Source organism: Ranitomeya variabilis, chromosome 7 (assembly GCF_051348905.1).
Source record: "Ranitomeya variabilis isolate aRanVar5 chromosome 7, aRanVar5.hap1, whole genome shotgun sequence".
NCBI classification, from domain to species: Eukaryota; Metazoa; Chordata; class Amphibia; order Anura; family Dendrobatidae; genus Ranitomeya; species Ranitomeya variabilis.
Genome location: NC_135238.1, coordinates 22,842,768 through 22,863,285, shown reverse-complemented (window position 1 = coordinate 22,863,285; position 20,518 = coordinate 22,842,768). Strand labels below are relative to the sequence as shown.

Sequence of the window (20,518 nt, the reverse complement as noted above, 5' to 3'; positions counted from 1 at the left end):
GCGCTCTATTGTAGGACCTGAAGCCGTCTCCATTGCTCTTCTTCCGGGTTTACCAAGATGGCTGCCCCCAGACTTCACGCTTGTGTGTCCTGCAGGAGGGGACGTGTGTGACTGTGGTGGGCTGACAGCTGTGACCCTGGTAAGTGTTGGTATACCGGGCTGTTATTATGGGATGCAATCTGTCCACACTTCTAGGGCGGGTCTCTTCTTCTGTCACCGTTTCCATGGAAACTGATACAAGTCCATAACCGCCATAATGGAGCTGTCATTGCAGGAAGCTGAGATATGAGGGGCTGTTTGCCAGGACTTCACCCTGGGGAGCCATTTTTCCTCTTTGCTTAACCCCTTCAAGGCTGTAGATCTTTTTTGTTTTTCTGCCTTTTTTTTAAGACCGGCAGCTTTATTTATTTTTATTTTTTTCCACCTATGTATCTATATGGGGACTTGATTTTATTTATTTTTTTAGGGGGGTGATATAAGTTGTATTTTTTTTTATTGATCCTATTTTGAGACATATTTAACCTTTTTATCACATTTTATTGCATTTTTGTGGCCGAAAAACAAACACTCTGTCATCGTGATTTATTTATTTTTAAAGGGGTTGTCTGCTACATTTCTGCAGGCGCTTTTCTGTGACTTCAGACGACTCCCCGTTATTGCTGGTGACAGCGGGCGGTCATGTTACAATCTGCATTTATCTGGCCACATTCCCACTAGACTTGTCCGGCCTTCGCTCAATGCAAGGGAATGGAACAAGGCCGCTCACGTCTAGTCAGCATGTGACCGCGTGTATGCTAATCTTATAGTTTCCATCACATGACCGCGTGCTGGCACACAGACTCACTGCAGGCTTTTTTCATGAGACCGGACAACCCCTTTAAATAATGTAATATTTTTATTGATCTGAACTTTTATGGAGTTATCGATACTGACAGTCCCGTTAAACATTGCTGGTAGCGGCGAGAGTTGGGTCCATTTGCTCTCAGGCTTCGTTCACACGATCAGTATTTGGTCAGTTTTTTACATCAGTATTTATAAGCCAAAATCAGGAGAGGAACAATCGGAGGAACAGTATAATGAAAGCACATCAGCACTTCTGTATTTATCACCCGCATCGGGTTTTGGCTTCCAAATCCTGATCGTGTCTCAGTAGGGCAGTGACGAGACAGGGTGGTCCGGAGTTCTGATGTGGGGTCTTCACTAACCTGCATTGTGGCTTATTCCAGCCCCAGCATGGACTTTCTGTGGCTTTTCATCTTCTACGTCATTTTCCTCATTCTGGGAGTTTCTACTTTCTGTTTCTTCTCCGGACGATCCACCAGCGGCCTGGACGGCGCCCTCCATAGAGCAGAGCAGGTAAGTCGCCCCCTTCTTCCAGGACGGAGTTCCGGTACATGGAATTTTTGTTTTCATGCATTTTTTTTAGCCAAATGTGTAAAAAGCACATTAAAGGGGTTTCCAATATCAGGGTTGTGCCATAATATAAATGACCGGTTACACATCTTATAAATCCTCCGTCATTCCAGCTCTGCTGCTCCCTACTGGAATACCAAGCATGGTCAGTGATTGGCTGCAGCGGTCACATGTTTGTACAGCCAGAGCCGACTGTGTTCATCCTGTTCTTGTCATACAGAGATGTGACCGCTGCGACCAATCACTGAGAGACCACCACGCTCGGAAGTCTGACCCCACTTGAAGGAGCACAGCAGTCGAGCTCTTCTTTGTTTTTGTGATTACTGGGACCCCGTGATCAAACTTCTGACTTATCATTACGGCGCATCGCTAGGTTTTATGAAACGGGAGCAGTTTAACCCTTTGTATTCTCCGGGTGATTTTCCCTCTGCATTGAGCCAGTGTGTTTTATATTCCAGGTCATTTCCCGAGTGTCGCCCGTCTGGCTTCAGAGATGTTTCCACACCAGGTGAGGAACACATTACCACATTTAGACCCAGGTATTACAATATTATTAATAGTTAAAGGGATCATCCTTTATGGCAAAATGCCCTTTAAAGGGTTGTTCTGCCATCTTCATTGATGAATATTGTCGGATAGTTTTTGTAAAAACAAGAATGTTTGCAATTTGCTTCTTACTGAAATTTTCAGCCGTTCTTAAGATATTAACACTTTTAGTTTTACCTTGTTGTCTTGAAGACCGACCACCGCTGCCAGGTGACAGAACACGCTCAGTGCTTTTAAGTCTCTTCTTATGAGGTTGTCGGTGCCATCTTGAAGCCTCTCAGGATCACTGGAGCATGCTGTTACCTCCTAATCCTGGATAACTTCAGTGCAGTACTTCCAAGTTAGACAGCAGCAGCAGCGGTGGTCGGTCTCCTAGGCAACGAGCTGTAAACAAAAGGGTTTATATCTCAGGAACGGCTGCAATTTTTTTTTTTTTTTTTTTTAAAGCAGTAACTTGCAATAGTGCTCGTATTTACATTGTCTGTCTGACAATATCCATCTTTGAAGATGGGAATAACCCTTTAAAGGGGTTGTCCAGGTTTGGGGTTTGCTTTATGTGACTGCAGACTTGTGAATCCCCAAAGTGCGTGCTGTCAGGATTCTCAAGCACATGATTACAAGTATGCGATTTATATACGTGTGGTCACATACCGACTAGACGTGCGCAGCCTTGCTCAATGCAAGTGTAATGAGCGAGGCGGGAAATGTCTAGTTGAAATGTGGCTGCAAGTATGGAGATTGTGTGACCGCCGGCACCGGAGAATCCTGACAACGCGCACACACACACTATATGTGCAGACTTGAACCCCAAGCCTGGACAACCCCTTTAAGGACTCATGCACAAGGTGACAGCACTGAAATATTCTCCCCTACAAGCAATGCTAATGGGTTTATAGAGGAATAAAAAAAATAGCTGCTTTCTTGTGCATTAGGCTGCCCTGGACATGCTGGGAGTTGCAGTTTCACAACATTGATAAGTTGCAGATCGGTAGTTTATAGTGGTGCAATAATGGGGGGTACAGAGGGGACAAGTGGCCATTGCCTTTTCCTGCATTTTGTCATTTTTATTGCTCCCCTCTGGGATCTAGGAGCGGTGCTTTTGTGCTCCTGCACCTGATCCTGGACGTTCTGGTGTTCGCAGAGTACACGTGGGAGGTCGTGGACTATAGTCTGGAGATGGAGATCAACTGGATCTTGGTATTCCTGCCGTACGTCCTGATCACCGGGAATCTTTATTTCTACTACAAATGCTGCTCATCAGACCCAGGTAATGGGACAGAGCAGATGTGGCGGCCGAACGCACCCACTGCAGCCGAACGTTCTCCAGTGGGACCTGACAGACTATGAAATGTTCTGGAGTATCAGAACAGCCATAAAAACACTCGTAGGAAGCTTTCTTCCACACTGCAGGTCTCGCATCCTCTCCCTCATCAATATCTCTGCTTACAGCAAGTAACTGGAAACACTTGCCATGAGCAGACTCCGTCCTACAGAAATGCCATGAAGGCCTGACATGGGAACACTCCTTTATGATCGTGGTCTTTTTGTTTCTAGGAAGAGTCACCAAGCAGAACGAAGCCTTTTATATCCGGGTGTACGAATACGACGAGATCATGTTTCATCACAGCAATAAGTGTCCAACATGTCACCTGATGAAACCGGCACGGTCAAAACATTGCGGTGAGTGAGGGTTTTCTTTAAAGGGGCTCCTCAGAATTAGAAATCAAAAACAGAAGCTCCTTCCCAGAAGCCCTGCCACAATGTCATGGGGTCGGGTCTGGCTTTGTCGCTGCAATACCACACTCGACCTATAGAGATTTTTGAAAGCAGCAATTTTTTTTTTTTTTTCTTTTGGAGACCATGCACATTTTTTTTGCAATTGGGTTTCATTAAAAAAAAGTTTGCAACTTTTGGCTTCTACAAGCTCTTTGTTTCAGTGCAAATTCAACTTTGATGTGGTCTGTGGTCATAACTCAATCAGAAAAAGACAGATGAGTTACAAACTCCCCATCAAGCGGTCATTGAGCTCACTGATGGATCCTCAGTTAACTCATAATAGCAGTGCAGAATGTTTAATGAAGCTGAACTGTGAAAATGTTTTTTAACCCCAAAATTACACTGTAAAAAAATTCATTTGGCTTCATTCATACAAATGTATTTTTTGGGGCAGAGTCTCGTCCTTTGGGGGGTGTAAAAAAAAAAAAAAAAGTAGCACCCAATGTGTTATTCAATGGAACTGTTAAGATGAACCGAATGTCGGCGGGAAATAAAAAAAACAAAACTGCAGCCAGCACTAGTCTCTTGTGTGTTTCGTATGCAGAGTTTTGCTATAATCTGGGCACTTTTCTAATAAATCTGCATTCTTTTTTTTTTTTATCCTCGGCAGGCGTCTGCGGGAGCTGCATCCAGCGGTTCGACCATCACTGTGTTTGGGTGAATAACTGCATCGGAGCCCTGAATATCAGACACTTCTTACTGTACCTGCTGAGCCTGAGCCTCACGGCCGCCTGTTTGGCGGCTGTAATTACAGCGTTCCTCCTGCAGGTGGTGCTGCTCTCACACATGATGACTGCAGCCTATGTGGACAGTCGGGGGCACGAAGAGATCGCCAGCTTGGCCTATGTTATACAGGTGGGTACAGGACCTGCTGAAAATGGGGGGTGAAGGGTGGTAGCCCACCCCAAAATAGGAATGTTCCAATAAAAATGGAAAAAGACCGATAGCTGCAGTTTAACCATTTAAATGCCACTTCCAGTCCTGGACAGCGACATTTAAAACACGATCACAGGGTGCCGATGGGTCGTCCTAGTAGCCGAGGACCGGACTTAATTAATAAGAGAACACCATCCTAATGATATACTCCATCCATCCAGACAGTGTATATATATATATATATATATATATATATATATATATATATATATATATATATATATATATATATAATAGAGATCCACCACATCCCAAAAAAAAACAAAAACTGATCTATGAAAATAACAGTAGAGATTCTAAAAGAAAAAAACCACACACCATGCTTTCTTTAAGAAAAAAAATGCAATTAAAACTTTGTATGTAAGCCAGAATGGTATTGATAAAACCAAGAAAGAAATCGGGCCATCACTCCGGTCCATCAACATAGAAACAACACATTACTGGTCAGAAAATGGCATTTTTTTTAACTATACAAATGACAAAAAAATTCTACTTTTGTTTTCCCCGTAATTGCACTGACCGTTTTTACAGCATAACGAACATCATAAGAACAAAACCCCAAAAGTAATGGCGGAATTGCTTTTTTTTTTTGCCATTTTTCGGCACATTATCCGGTAAATTGAATCGTGTCTTTCAAAACTACACCTCCTCCTGTAGCCACATCGCTGTACGAGGGCGCGGTTTTCACAGGACGTGTTGTACTTTTGAATTACCCCATTTATTTTCCCACATAGTGTACTGGAACAGGGAGAAAAAAAAATTTCAAGTGTGGTGAAATTGCAAAAAAAAAGTGCAATTCCACAATTTTTTTTTTTTTTTTACCATGTTCACTAAATGGTAAAACTGACTGGTACTATGATTCCCCAGGTCAGTACGAGTACACAGATACCAAACATGGATAGGTTTTGTTTTAAGTGGTAAAAAAAAAAAAATTCAGAAATTTGCCCCCCAAAAATATTTGCTTTTGTCGCCATTTTTTGTCTCATTTTTTCAGGATCTGGGGCTGGGTGAGCGATACCAGATGTGTATATTTTATTTTTAAACTGAGCAAAAGGGGGGGCGATTCAACTTGAATTTTTTTTTTTTACTTTTCACCATATTTAATAGTAGCTGCGATCCTCCAGTCACCTGTGCTACACATAGCAGGGCTTCTATGTATAACAAAAAAATCGTGATCTATGAACGCCGGCCACAAGCCGTCATTCACAGGAGGATCGATGACAAACATGGGGGTCTTTAACAGATGGCTGGCTGTCAGGACAACCCTTCGGCGCCCTGCGGTCACATGACAGGCGGGATCAGTGGCGTGCTTCCTTTCTGCATTAAATGCTGCTGTCAATGATTGACATCGGGATTTAACTGGTTAAATCGCAAAATCTCCGCTCTCTGCACAGACCCCCTGCTGGATCGGACTCTTCTCGACACTCGCATCTTACTTTTTTCCCAGCACCTGTTCCTGACGTTTCCAAGGATCGTCTTCACTCTGGGATTCCTGCTTCTCCTGATCCTCTTCTTGGGGGGCTACACCTGCTTCGTCTGGTACCTGTCCATCACTAACCGGACCACCAATGAGTGGTACAAGGCGCGGAGTATCGCTGCATCTCGTAAAGGCTACTCAAGGGGAATTCTGGGCAACCTGAAAGAAATATTCCAACCTTACACCCAGTATAAGAAGGAGAGATGAGCGAGATCGTCTGCACCAGAGACAGCAAGCTTTCTATTGGCTGCCCGTGGAGAGTAACTGAGCATGTGCGACCACCAGCACTCTGCTCATTGGGTGGACATCTTTTTATGCACTAAACGGCGCCATAATAACTTTTTTCCCCAAGAATTATACAGTAAGTGTATTTAATGTTGGGACAATCCCTTTAAGTGATAAATGCATATGGAGAAATACAGGACGGTTGTAACGTCTCATTTATTAGATGATCCAACGCCAAGATTATGGTGTCTTTTCTACATGGGGTGGGATGGTATTTGTAGACCGTATCTACGTTCCAGCGCTGTGAGTTTTCCCACATATCAGCAGGGCATAAGCGAGTCGGCCCCAAACTCAACAGCCTGGAATACACCATGGAGCACGGACGTGTGAATACGGCTCTAGGCGGATCAGGCCGCATGTCTGTGATGTGACCCGAGCCACCATAATATGGATGTCTGAATGAAGGCTTAAAAAAGGGTAAAATAAGTAGAAGTCAGGCACAGACGTCTTATAAAACAATGTTTATTAATACCACTACTAATACTAAGCGTAGTGACGTGTGCTCTTCACATTTCCTCCACGAGGTGGAAGTCGGCCATAATGGGCTGGGTCCCAAAGTTCATGTGGAGGGGAGGGAGGTATAAAAACATGTAATGAGGCGTTTGCATAGGTATGTAAGGGACCCCCAATAATAAACGTGGTGGAAACATCTCTGGCCAGGACCAAGACCAGGTGGATCAATCCAGTGGAGATCTATAAAGAGCTGCGCCGATCGTACAGCTCCGCCCCGGATCTCACATTTAGGGCTTGTTTCCATTTGCGAGAAACACGTCCGTGTCTCGCATGTGGAAACCAAGCTCTGGCGCCGGCACTCCAGTGCGGAGCGTGCGGCTCCATGTGTTCCTATGCGGCCGCACGCTCCGCTCCCAAGTGCCGGCACCAGAGCTTGGTTTCCACATGCGAGACACGGACGTGTTTCTCGCAAGTGGAAACAACCCCTTAGGGTGCAGTCAGACGGCTATATAAATTGGAGCACGGTGCCGTCTGTTCGGGGGCTCTCCAGACCTGAGCACGACAGCGCCATATATTTCTAAGCAGCTGCCACACTTGGTCGACCTGTCCGTGCATTGTGGTCCGTTCTCTGCCTGATTTATACAGCTGTCTAACTGCGTCCTAAGCATTGGTCATCAGTATCAAAGTCGTGTACCGTTCCTTTAATACCCGACCAGACAGTCACTGCCTGCATTGACCGCTGCCTACAATCATCAGGTCCTGTGTACAGAAACGGCCGATCCAGTAAAGCGATCCCAGTTTAGGTTCTCCAACACAAACTTTTTTTTTCTTTTAATCTTAAAGGAAACAACATTGGGCCCCCGTTAGTAATTCTTATAATCTAGGATAACTAAGGATTTTGTCCAGATTTTTCCTAGGAAGAGGATGAGAGGCGGCAGGAGAGCAGGTCAGGAACCGGTTACTGGATTCGTGCCGCCTAAGTGCCATGAAGCAGAGTTCGGCTTTGTTATTGCGGCCGTATAACTTTTACTTTGAATGCTGCGTTGTTTTAGAGAAACCACACTCCGAGATAGACCTGTGAGCCTATGGGGCATGGGATGTATGCTATCAGAGCCAGATAGGTTCCCTTTAAATTTTCTGAAAGGGGTTGATAACTAGAGTGGTGTGGGTCCAGCGGCTGGGACCCTCACTGATCAGCAGATGTAGTTGCAGTGACATGCCCAACCGCCACTCCATTCATTCCCTATGGGGTCTGTTCTTGGATTTTTCTGGCAAATCCCATCGATAGTGAATGGAGTAGTGGTCAGTTATGCACAGAAAACCAAAAAGGTGGTGGCATAAAGATTACAAGAAACTTACAGCTGTGTTCTCATATACAATAAAGTCCTGCAGACCTGATGGCTGATTCATTGATTAAAAGGTCTGTCCAATTTTTAACAATCCCTTGAAGAAGCCTTTGCAAGTAATGTTTAGCTAATCTGGAGGAAAGTCTTTTGCCGCAGCCTCGGAGTGAATTACTAAATCAACCTGTGGACATTTTACCAAGTTTTAGGCAACAGTTGGACTTCAAGAACTAACGTCCATTTCTTACAAGGCTCATCAGGTCACCTAATTCTGTAACATATGCACTCGTATACATGATGCTGGAGATTTGGGGGATGACACCCATGTCTTGTTATTAGTGTGACCCTACTCCCTGGAGCGATGAGGGACTTACTAAGAACATTCCTCTGACTGAGTCGCATGTACAACCCTCCCCTGTATGACGTAGCCATGAAGTTCCCACTTGTGATCGAAGAGCTGCAGGTTTCTAGGTTTCTCAATGTGAGAAGGATTTGGGGGTTGGGGCTACAGCTATTCACCCCAATACAGACATTAGAAGATGACCGACACAGGATCGTGACTGAGAATGCAAAGCTCAAAAGGCACCAGTGTTATTCTGAGCTTACCACGTCCTCACACCTCAGAAAAATCGGGTCGGTGTCACTTTAATGCACCAGCAGCTCAAAAAAAAAAAATCTCCATCACGTGGCACCATAGTCTGGGGCCTTCATCAGTGTGCAGCATGAAGGCCTTTGCCGATAGCACCATCTAGAGGAGGCTGAAGGGTGAAATTCACAGCAGACCAGTGTACAAAATTTGGCTTCTTGTTTCGTCCCAAATGGTGTAGACGGCTACAAGATAACAGTCTGGACCTCCACCTCCCCTGGCTGTGCAGCGATGACAAACTCCTCGACCTGCTCCACATCCTCTGCGGCTATTACTTCCTCCACGGGAGAAACTTCATTGGCGATTACTGCCCCGTCTCCTATGGCCGAGGCCAGAGTCATGGCGACTTGCTCAGTCAGAGACTCGGGGGTAGCGATGGTTATGGTGTCTGTAGTGGGGACTTCCTCGATGCAGGGCTCAGTAGTGTCGTCATCGTCCAGTGTCACATTTTGGACAATGATCCGTTGTCCCGGGTTGGCACTGCGCACCAGCTGCTGGACTACATTCAGAATATGGCCGCCCACCTGGCGAGGCAAAAAGGCTCGGTGAGCAGACAGAGGAAATAAAAGACAGCCCACATAATATCTTATTCCCTACTTGGCCTAGAAATAAAACAAATCTGGCGAGGAGTAAATCACGTAGGGTCTGACCTCTGAGACCCCCACCAGTTTTAAGGATGAAGGGTCTTGGTAATTAGTGAGCAGAGCCATTGACCTTAACATCATCCAACGCGGCCCTCATACACTTCAGATAATTGGTCGATCCCTCCAACATTGGCGCGTTAAGACGACTTATCTAACATGTCTGGTGTCCTTTACTATTAGCATCAAGTGTGGCTGAAATGCCGCCATCTATAATAGTACCGCCACTCACCTCCTGCTTTCCTGTGCTCTGCAGCAGCTCAGCCGCCTCAGTAGTTTCTATTTCTTCAGAAGTCTGTGGATGAGGAGAAAAGAAAAATGCTGGCTGCCGCTTGTACTCCATTACCGAGTGTCCCCACCGGGCCGCTGATGCCGGAGATCCTGGACACAGAATGTAGTATTTTTTTCAGTTTACTAGTAAATACCTCAATAATATATTCCTGAGTATCGGCGACTACTGAAGAAAACTCCACCAGCATCGTGTGCGGCTCCTCGGAGGCCGTTGGGCTGCTCATGGCTTCCGAACTATTGCTGTTTTCGGTCGCAGTCTGTTCAGTCGGATCTGTATCCTGCAGAAAAATCACGCAGCCCCCTGGAGAGGACAGAAGAAACAGAACAGTGAGCCCCCTAAAAAAGACAAGATATTGTTGCAATACAGTGGATCTTTGGGGTAAGTGTGAAACCACTCACTTCCACATCAGGAGGCGAGCAGTGTCAATGACATCGTGCCGATTGCGAGCGCGTCCTGGTAGGTATGTAACCCCCCTCCCCCTATAAGGAAATGAGGCACCATTTTTTGTGTTTTTCCCTCCCCTTATTGCAAGAGCAATAACTTTATTTCTCTATCCCTACAGACATATTGTTTATTGCAGGACGAGTTGTACTTTTAAATGACGCCATTGCTTTTACCATATAGTGTACTGGAAAACAAGAGAAAAAAAATTCAAGTGCAGTGAAAACGCAATTTCGCAGTTTTTTTTTTTTTTTTATTTAAATGTTCCCTAGTAATAGGAATCATCAGGTCAGTACGAGTGCACAGATAAAAATGTATACTTTATTTAGGTGGTGAAGAAAAAAGTATATGAAAAACCTTTCTGCGTTTGTCCCCATTTTCCGAGACCTGTAATGTTTTCAGCCGATTAAATCAGCTTTTATGTGCGGGGAGAGATGCGGGCTCACCGCCGGAGCCCGCATCAAGGTAGGGGACACGACATGACGTAAATGCGGACACTTGCCTTTGGTCTTCATGTGGCGGTTTAACGTTCCGTGCTCTGCAAATCCTCGGCCGCATCTGGGACACTTGAACGGTTTCTCGCCCGTGTGGTGCCTGATGTGCCGCACCAAGGAGCCCTTCTCCCTAAAGCTATGGGGGCAGTACTGGCACACGAACGGCTTGTCTTCCATGTGGGTGCGTAAATGAACTTGCTGAGCGTTCTGTGACAAGAAGCAAATACAAGATTGGAGCTTATATAATAGAAAAAAAAGGATTAAAGGGGATGTCTGTGCAAACAAAAAAAAAGAAAACTTTGCCATGGGGACAGAATCTGTAAAACGTACACAGATGCCACCGCCGCCCCTGCTCACCTTCGTTTTGTATTGTTTCCCACACTTCGGACAAGAGTACGGCCGGTCATCAGAGTGCACCCTCATGTGGCCCTTGACGTGCGCTATCGTTTTGTACATCTTCCCACATTCTCCGCATCTGTATTTCCGGATATTGCCGTGGGATTCCTGATGCTTTTTCAGCATGTGAGCCTTCAAAAATTCACGGCCGCACTCATCGCAGCGAAACAGCTTGCACCCTGCGGAGACGAGCAGAGATTAGTTACCTGGTTTCACCACGGTGTGCAACTCTCGCAGGAAAACGCAGACTGAAAAAATGTTATTCCAGCTGAAGTGCGGGTGATGGGACGTTGTTAGTTCAGGACACAATACCTGCGATCAAGACAGGAATTGTGGCCGTGATGGACGAGAAAATACAGTCACGGTACGATGTGGCAGAGAAAGTGTTTTTGGTTTTTTTTCGGAACGTCAGGGGGCTTTTCTGTGATTTTATCATACCGAATTCTGTGTTTTCGCCCATCTATCCTGGCCCCCCACGCTCTCAGTACCCAGGGTAGGCGCAGCAGATGATGCTTTACCTTCATGTCCTTTCAGATGGACCTTTAAGGAGTTGACACTCTTGCAAATTTCCCCGCACTCCGGACACTGGAGATCCTCTGCGTCCTTGTTCAGTATACCATCTATCTATAGGAAAAAAAAGAACCAGATATCATCGGATATCATCACAGCTGAATACCCTACAGCTCTTTACTAGTGAGGTCACGTAGCCCCCTGCACAAAATGACAATATCGGACCACTGTCTTTCTGTCTCCATCTTCCCTGCATGTCAAAACAAACCGACTACTGACAAGGCTGCAACTGGAGCGACGGCGGTGTCTCGAGGTCAGGAGACTTGATTTGACACCTTACAGGAAAAATCACTACTCACCCCCGTTTTGAAAGCCACAGCTCGCACCTGGACATGAATCTCATGCAGTAGGTTGCCCTTCTCGTCCGTCACTAGTTGGATCACCGGGCTGCCGTCTAGTTCATCGGTTCCTAAGTGCGACGTGACGTCTGTAGATACTAAAACTACAACAGGGAAAGACAGAAAAACTCAATTCACGCTGGAAGAGTAAATAAATGCAGTGGACAAACAGGTTACAAAATCTGGCACCATCAACCCTAATCATCATACAAGCCAAGAAAATAAGGACATAGGAAAGCGCTCACCGGTTGCAGACCCCTCTAGTACATAAGAAATGACACTTTGCTGTGCACAGACCTGATGAGTTTTCATCACGTTTCAGCACGATGCTGTTTCCCATGACGTGGCTGATCTTCTCTGTGCAGGGCGTCAGAGACCTCATATGCCTCGATAACGCCCCCGACTCTCGGAAACTCTTCCCGCACTTTGAGCAGCCGTATGGTCGTTCGTCTGATAAGGAAAAAACAAGGGACCAAAAAATGAAAGCGACGTTTCTTACTGCTCATTTTGTGTATCCATAGAAAGAAAATAAGGGGCTTTCTAGACGAGACCACCCAAAGCTGACCAAAGTGGATAACGGCAAAAATACAGTCTGCAGCCCTTGTGTCTGCTGTTGACACAACCCCCATACAGGCACGTTATATTTCAGAGCAAAAAGCGAACGCGTATTTTCTTAAGCCGTTACCGGACAGTGATCATTTGGCAACACCTTAAGAAAACATGCGGCAGCGGTGACGTAGTGGTAAGAGCTGCGATCGGTCGTGGATCCTGCTCTCGGAATACCATTACCCAGGAGTCTGGGCCCGATGTTACTTGTTCCCTCTCACCGGACATTAGGGCTGCTCCTGAAAAGTCACCAAAAAGGAACGTTTGTCCAAAAATCAGATATGCCGGACCCATCTTTTCCCTGACACCATCTGTCAGTGCGAAGGGCAGGGAGGCCCCCCACACATTAGCCTGTCGGCCGAGCCCACCCATGTCGGCAGACTCATCTGACGGTCTAATGTGTTTTGTGATTATCCCCACCGTCAATCAAGCCGGTGAGACAAACCTTTTTAACCCCTTCACGACCTGCGCCGTACTATTACTGCGGAGGTCGGATCCCCTGCTTTGATGTGGGCTCCGGCGCTCAGCCCACCTCAAAGCCGGGACATGTCAGCTATTTTGAACAGCTGGCATGTGCCCGCAATAGTGGCGGGTGAAATCGCGATTCACCCGCCGCTATTAACTAGTTAAATGCCACTGTGAAATGCTGACAGCGGCATTTAACTGGCGCTTCCGGCCATCGGGCCGGAATGAGCGCATCGCCGACCCCTGTCACATGATCGGGGGTCAGCGATGCGTCGGCATAGTAACCAGAGGTCTCCTTGAGACCTCTGTGGTTGCTGATGCCGGCTTGCTGTGAGCGCCACCCTGTGGTCGGCGCTCATAGCAAGCCTGTAATTCAGCTACATTAAGAGTGATCTGATGATCGCTGCTATGTAGCAGAGCCGATCGAGTGGTGCCAGCTTCTAGCCATGGAGGCTATTGAAGCATGGCAAAAGTAAAAAAAAGTTTAAAAAAATATGAAAAAAAAATAAAATTAAAAGTTTAAATCACCCCCCTTTCGCCCCATTCAAAATAAAAAAAAAAAATAAAAAAAATAAAACCTACACATTTGGTATCGCCACGTTCAGAATCGCCCGATCTATCAATAAAAAAAAGGATTAACCTGATCGCTAAACAGCGTAGCGAGAAAAAAAAAAAAAAGCTAAACGCTAGACTTACTTTTTTTGGACGCCGCGACATTGCATTAAAATGCAATAACGGGCGATCAAAAGAACGTATCAGCACCAACATGGCATCATTAAAAACGTCAGCTCGGCACGCAAAAAATATGCCCTCACCTGACCCCAGATCATGAAAAATGCAGAGGCTACGGGTATTGGAAAATAGCGCAATTTTTTTTTTAGCAAAGTTTGGATTTTTTTTTTACCACTTAGATAAAACGTAACCTAGACATGTTTGGTGTCTATGAACTCGTAATGACCTGGAGAATCATAATGGCAGGTCAGTATTAGCATTTAGTGAACCTAGAAAAAAGCCAAACAAAAAACAAGTGTGGGATTGCACTTTTTTTCCCGTTTCCTTGTACACGACATGCTAAAACCAATGATGTCGTTCAAAACTACAACTCGTCCCGAAAAAAATAAGCCCTCATATGACCATATTGACGGAAAAATAAAAAAGTTATGGCTCTGGGAAGGAGGGGAGTGAAAAACGAGAATGCAAAAAACGGAAAAGGGCAAGGTCCTGAAGGGGTTAAAGGTGGCCGAACACAATGGACTTGTATCAGCTGAACAAGTCGATTTCATTAGGACCGACCTTGGCCGAGTTGGGGAGGAGAAACGATGAGCTACGCTGAATTTCAACATGTCCAATCCTTACATCTGAAGGAAAATAAGCCCCTGACAGCAGATTACTCCGTCCTGCTCCTGTGTATGGGGAGTTTGTTACACATGTCAGCTATTGGCAGTGGCCGATCATCGTTCTGCCTACACCACAGATCACACAGGCCAGTGACGGAGAGGTGGTCCCTGGGGCAGCCCTCTTCCTTCCCCCCTTACCGGTGTGCCTCCTGATGTGGCGGATGAGGGAACCCTTGGTCCTGAATGAATCCGCGCACAGCTTGCACTGAAAGTCCTTATTGGAGCTGTGCGTCAGCATGTGAGCCTTCAGGATGGTGCACTAGAAAGGAAGCGGAGGACATCAAACATACGGGGGTCTTCAAGGATCAAAGCGCCACTGTACGGACAGCCCAAAAACACCTACACTTTTAAAGGTCTTCTCACACGTCTGACAAATAAAGCGGCCTCTCTCATCCACAATCATCTTCACCAGGTGAGAATCGTCGGTCTGTATGGGCACCTCGGGGCCTTCCTGCCAGTCCACCTCCATTCCCTGAAGGTCGCCCCTTTGGATGCCCACCATACTGTCCTCGCTGGAGACAATCTTCACCTCTTCAGATATCGCTGAGATAGGAAATAAATGTAAGAGGCCGACGGCCGGATCCTGGCGGGACATTAGGTGCTGGTGCGGAGCCGTACCGATATCCGGAGAGCAGCTCATCTCCTGTAAGGAGCTCGCCTCCACAACCACGTGAGAGATGTCCACGTCATCTTCTTCTATGCACGGCACCACCTGCTGTGACAAACACTCGTGACGTTTATTACCTCATAGGTCCCATGTGAATACAAGAATATCCCTTATATTAGAAGAAAAAAAAAAAAAAAAAAAAGGATCGGCTGCACAAAGTCACCATGCCGGATCCTTCCCTCCCCCCGACAGGACCCCATCACATTACACTGAGGTGAGCTGTGACATCACCTATTGTGAATGGTGTATCGTGTGTTATCTACTGTATATAGAGGTGTTATCAGTCATTGTACAGGAGGAGGAGGTGAGCTGTGACATCACCTATTGTGAATGGTGGATCCTGTGTTATCTACTGTATATAGAGGTGTTATCAGTCATTGTACAGGAGGAGGAGGAGGTGAGCTGTGACATCTCCTATTGTGAATTATGGATCCTGTTTTATCTACTGTATATAGAGGTGTTATCAGTCATTGTACAGGAGGAGGAGGTGAGCTGTGACATCACCTATTGTGAATTATGGATCCTGTTTTATCTACGGTATATAGAGGTGTTATCAGGCATTGTAAAGGAGGAGGAGGTGAGCTGTGACATCACCTATTATCAATGGTGGATCCTGTGCCATCTACTGTATATAGAGGTGTTATCAGTCATTGTACAGGAGGAGGAGGTGAGCTGTGACATCACCTATTGTGAATGGTGGATCCTGTGTTATCTACTGTACATAGAGGTGTTATCAGTCATTGTACAGGAGGAGGAGGTGAGCTGTGACATCACCTATTGTGAGTGGTGGATCCTGTGTTATCTACTGTATATAGAGGTGTTATCAGTCATTGTACAGGAGGAGGAGGTGAGCTGTGATATCACCTATTGTGAATGGTGGATCCTGTGTTATCTACTGTACATAGAGGTGTTATCAGTCATTGTACAGGAGGAGGAGGTGAGCTGTGACATCACCTATTGTGAATGGTGGATCCTGTGTTATCTACTGTGTATAGAGGTGTTATCAGTCATTGTACAGGAGGAGGAGGAGGAGGAGGTGAGCTGTGACATCACCTATTGTGAATGGTGGATAATGCGTTATCTACTATATTTAGAGTTGTTATCAGTCATTGTATTCCTGTCTGTTGTGATAATGAGATGACTGTGGAGGTAATCTTTACAGACCAGGTAACTGCACTCCCATCTACATTAGGGTACCATCTCACAGTGGCACTTTGGTCGCTACGACGGCACGATCCGTGACGTTCCAGCGATATCCATACGATATCGCTGTGTCTGACATGCAGCAGCGATCAGGGACCCCGCTGAGAATCGTACGTCGTAGCAGATTGTTTGGAACTTTATTTCGTCGCTGGATCTCCCGCTGTCATCGCTGGATCGTCGTGTGTGACACCGATCCAGCGATGTGTTCGCTTGTAACCAGGGTAAACATCGGGTTACTAAGCGCAGGGCCACGCTTAGTAACCCGATGTTTACCCTGGTTACCATCGTAAATGTAAAAAAAAAAACCAGTACATACTCACATTCCGGTGTCACGTTCCCTCGCCGTCTGCTTCCCGCACTGACTGTGAGTGCCGGCCGTAAAGCACAGCACAGCGGTGACGTCACCGCTGCGCTCTGCTTTTACTTTACGGCCGGCACTCACAGTCAGTGCGGGAAGCAGACGGCGAGGGAACGTGACACCGGAATGTGAGTATGTACTGTTTGGTTTTTTTTTACATTTACGATGGTAACCAGGGTAAACATCGGGTTACTAAGCGTGGCCCTGCGCTTAGTAACCCGATGTTTACCCTGGTTACCCGGGGACTTCGGCATCGTTGGTCGCTGGAGAGCTGTCTGTGTGACAGCTTTCCAGCGACCACACAACGACTTACCAACGATCACGGCCAGGTCGTATCGCTGGTCGTGATCGTTGGTAAATCGTTTAGTGTAACGGTACCCTTAGACTATTATATGTTCAATGAGCTCTTGATAAGATAAGCCAGTCTATTCATCTATCCCCCTGAAGTCAGTAGAGAATAATGGCTGAAGTCCAGTCTGGACGTACATTGGGGTGTGATGGCACTTCTAGTTCCTCAGCCTCCGCTCGCCCGTATTCCTAAACTAGTCGCACTCTCTTCTGCCTGATTGCCCGCTAGTCAGTGTATCAGAGCAAACGACCTGTCAGTCATCCAGGGGAGGCCGAGGAGATGCAGGCGCATCATCTCCCCTTAATGAACTTACAGATCCGACTGAAAGACACAGATTTCTTGCCGATGGTGCATAAAAGGGGTCGATTAAAGGGCCACACCGTCATATAAATAGCTCTTGGGATAACATACACTTTAGATGGCTGAACGATGGTTTGGCTGACAGCTCTCTCCCCGACCTCCATTCACTCGGCAGATTGCTGTCGGTGCCCCCTCTTAGAGAGCAGGGGCAATCTGTGGTGGTGGCTTATCTCTTAGAGAACACGAGGATCAGCAGCCTAAAGCATTTAGGGGCCCTCAGCAGAAATCATCTGTCGGGGGGCTCCCATAAGCATTAGACTGTCGGCTGGACTCGCTGATATTGATGGGTTCAGCAGTGTATGGGGGGGTAGGGGTTAACTATAGTAAAACTAATTTCAGATGACCACCCAAAAACTGCATTAATAGAAAATGGTTGTCTGAACTGAAGAATCGGACATAAAAATCTGTCCTGGATAGGGGGGTTACGTTGTGAAGAGCCTTCCCTGGATGCGATGCGTCGCCTTTACCTCTTGGCTGCTGAGGACGGATATGGAGGACTCGAAGCTTTCATCCAGGTCCCGCTGACAGGCCTTTTGTATCTCGTGCTGGACAAACTCTTCCAAGCTCGTGAATTCAGCCTGACAGCGACCACATCTATGCACATCTTCATCTGCTACCAGCAAGAAAAAGAAAAAAAAGAAGAAATCATAAATATAAAGACTTTATAATCGTCGCCTAAAATTCATTCAAAGCTGCATTAAAAACGTTGTTTTTTTTTTTTCCTTCTGACCATCTTTGTTCACACCGGCCGCAGCTGCCACAGGCTGAGCCTTATAGGAGACGGCGATTTTCACTATATATTATTACAGTAGAACGTAAGCCCGCAAGGGCAGGGTCCTCGCCCCTCTGTACCAGTCTGCCATTGTTAGTTTTGTTTACTGTAAGTGATACTTGTATTTTGATGTAACCCCTTTCTCATGTACAGCACCATGGAATTAATGGTGCTATATAAATAAATAAATAATAATAATAATTACAGTACGTGGTAAAAGATCTGACGATCGCAGGGTCAAAACACCCAAGGGGAATAAAAAAAGAAAGAAAAAAAAAAAAATCTGAATCCAAGGTCTCACATTAAAAATAAAAAATTAAATACACAAAAAAGAGAAGACGGTAAAAAAGGAAACGGAAATGTGAAACAAACCACAATACGGACCTTACGTCCACTGCAGAGAGCTCTGCAAACCCAGGAAATGCTGGGAGTTGTAGTGTGCCATCATCTAAAAAGAAAAATACTGCACTATCGGGAGCAGACGTGTATGACGGGAATACCAAAGCTTCAAAGTGAAGGACAGCATCCAATCCAAATGAAGACAGGAAACACTTAATTGTGCCAGTAGTGCGACGTTTCAACCTCACAGGGTCTTTATCACGTGTATGACGGGAATGTCACAGGTCATTAATGGGATATATATATATACATATACATATATATATATATTCTACATCTATACCCGCACATACTCCATTTAACCCATTAATGACCATTTTAGTCACAGGACGCACCTGCCTCCTTTCGGCAGCGATCAGATCTGTTTAACCCTTTAAATGCCGCTGTCAGTCACTGGAGGCATCATTTAAATGGCTGTCACAAGAGTGCTGATGGGTTACCAATGTAGTCCCAGGGTGGGGTCTTCTGCTGGACCCCTGGTCGCCGCCATCTTGGTACTCTTGCAAAGTCAAGCTACAGACAGGGCTCGATAGGAGACGGCGATTTGTCTGGTATATTGATCGCTGGTTCATTTCAAAATTACAGCGAAATTATATACAGTATATACATATATATATATATATAATTTCCACACATACAAGCAAATTATAAAATGATTCCACTAGTATCCAATAAAAAATGAAAAAAGAAAAAAAGTGGAAAAAAAAAAAGTTATGGCTCCTGGAAGAAGGGAAGGGGAAAATATAAAAGGAAAAATGTCCGGTTGCTGATGAAGGGGTTAACGCCTGTTGCGGGGTCAGGGACCATGGCTGCCCTCTCCTCACATGTGCACTTGTTGTGGCCCTGCAGGGGAGGACCCGCACAATATGGGGCCCCGGCTCTTCCCCCTCTCACCTTCCTCCTTAAAGTGGTCGATGAGGGGCCCCGCGGGGAGGCCGGGGAGGACCAGACCGCCGGGCACAGTCTCCGCGTCTCCCTCCTCCGGCCCCAGCTCCGAGCTCATCCCTTGCCAGGACTTCTCCTCCTTCTGTCGCAACGAACCGAGCGCACAGCGGCAACAACACAACGCAAAATGGCGACTTTACGACCGTGTCGTCATAACAACGGAGGAGGGCTGGCACGTAAAGGAGAAGGCAAGAGTGAGAGCGTGACGGCGCGACGCAAAAGAGGCGGAGCGGCCATATTGGTAAAGGGCAAATTGCCAGAAGTTGTAGTAGGCTAATTGTGTTGCCATATATGCCTGAATTCAAGAGAATAATGTAGGACCCTTGCCTAAAAAAACGCCCTGTCTATATATATATATATATATATATATATATATATATATATATATATATATATATATATATATATATATATATTAGTGGCTGAAAAAAATCAGAACTTTATGAACATTATTTTTTTATTTTTCTGTGAGGCGAGCTGTAGTTTTTCATAGTGCCATATTAAGGTGCATTACATCATTTCTATCGCTTTTTTTGAGAGAAGCGACCAATAGCAATTCTGGATTTTTAATCATTTATTTTTATTGTTTTATGATGATTATTTCTTTATCTTGTTGATAGATCGGACTTTTATGCACATGACGATACCAGAGATATTTTTATTATTATTTTTCTATTGCTGGAAAAAAAAAAAAGATTCAAACTTTTATGTTTTATTATTATTTTATTATTATTTTATTTTATTTATTTATTTTTTGTAATTATTTTTCACTTTAATTTTTTATTTCCCCTAGAGAACGTGGACCTGTGATCGCTTGTGTTATATGCTGGAATAATGTTGTATTTTATGATGAAATTCATCCTCTCCTATGCTGGGCTTCACGGGAGTACAAAGATGGCGGCGTACGGAGAGACCCCCCTGGAACGGTGGCGGCACTGCAGGTGAGTATA

At 45.6% G+C, this 20,518-nt stretch overlaps 2 protein-coding genes across 12 annotated transcripts; one reads left to right on the top strand and one right to left on the bottom strand.

Moving 5' to 3' along the window:
* The first annotated feature begins 1 nt into the window (after position 1).
* Positions 2 to 6,569, top strand: ZDHHC4 (zDHHC palmitoyltransferase 4). Of its 2 annotated transcripts, none has more exons than XM_077274523.1 (7): positions 2 to 139; positions 1,227 to 1,356; positions 1,872 to 1,921; positions 3,048 to 3,226; positions 3,514 to 3,639; positions 4,346 to 4,590; positions 6,119 to 6,569. In XM_077274523.1, exons 2-7 carry the CDS (start codon positions 1,234 to 1,236, stop codon positions 6,353 to 6,355), a joined length of 960 nt encoding a protein of 319 aa, XP_077130638.1. In that variant the 5' UTR covers positions 2 to 139; positions 1,227 to 1,233; the 3' UTR covers positions 6,356 to 6,569. The 2 variants fall into 2 exon arrangements, with proteins under 2 accessions (XP_077130638.1, XP_077130639.1); XM_077274524.1 differs by having other exon boundaries at positions 6,066 to 6,270.
* E4F1 (E4F transcription factor 1) lies at positions 6,498 to 19,738 on the bottom strand. 10 transcript variants are annotated; one of them, XM_077274504.1, is made up of 13 exons: positions 19,518 to 19,737; positions 17,920 to 18,065; positions 15,134 to 15,230; positions 14,859 to 15,058; positions 14,654 to 14,774; positions 12,345 to 12,497; positions 12,009 to 12,151; positions 11,658 to 11,763; positions 11,101 to 11,318; positions 10,752 to 10,950; positions 9,942 to 10,108; positions 9,749 to 9,811; positions 6,498 to 9,399 (listed from the first exon to the last, which is right to left on the bottom strand). In XM_077274504.1, exons 1-13 carry the CDS (start codon positions 19,624 to 19,626, stop codon positions 9,061 to 9,063), a joined length of 2,061 nt encoding a protein of 686 aa, XP_077130619.1. In that variant the 5' UTR covers positions 19,627 to 19,737; the 3' UTR covers positions 6,498 to 9,060. The 10 variants fall into 10 exon arrangements, with proteins under 10 accessions (XP_077130619.1, XP_077130623.1, XP_077130622.1 ...); XM_077274508.1 differs by having other exon boundaries at positions 12,036 to 12,151; XM_077274507.1 differs by having other exon boundaries at positions 15,134 to 15,227.
* Positions 19,739 to 20,518: the final 780 nt, after the last annotated feature.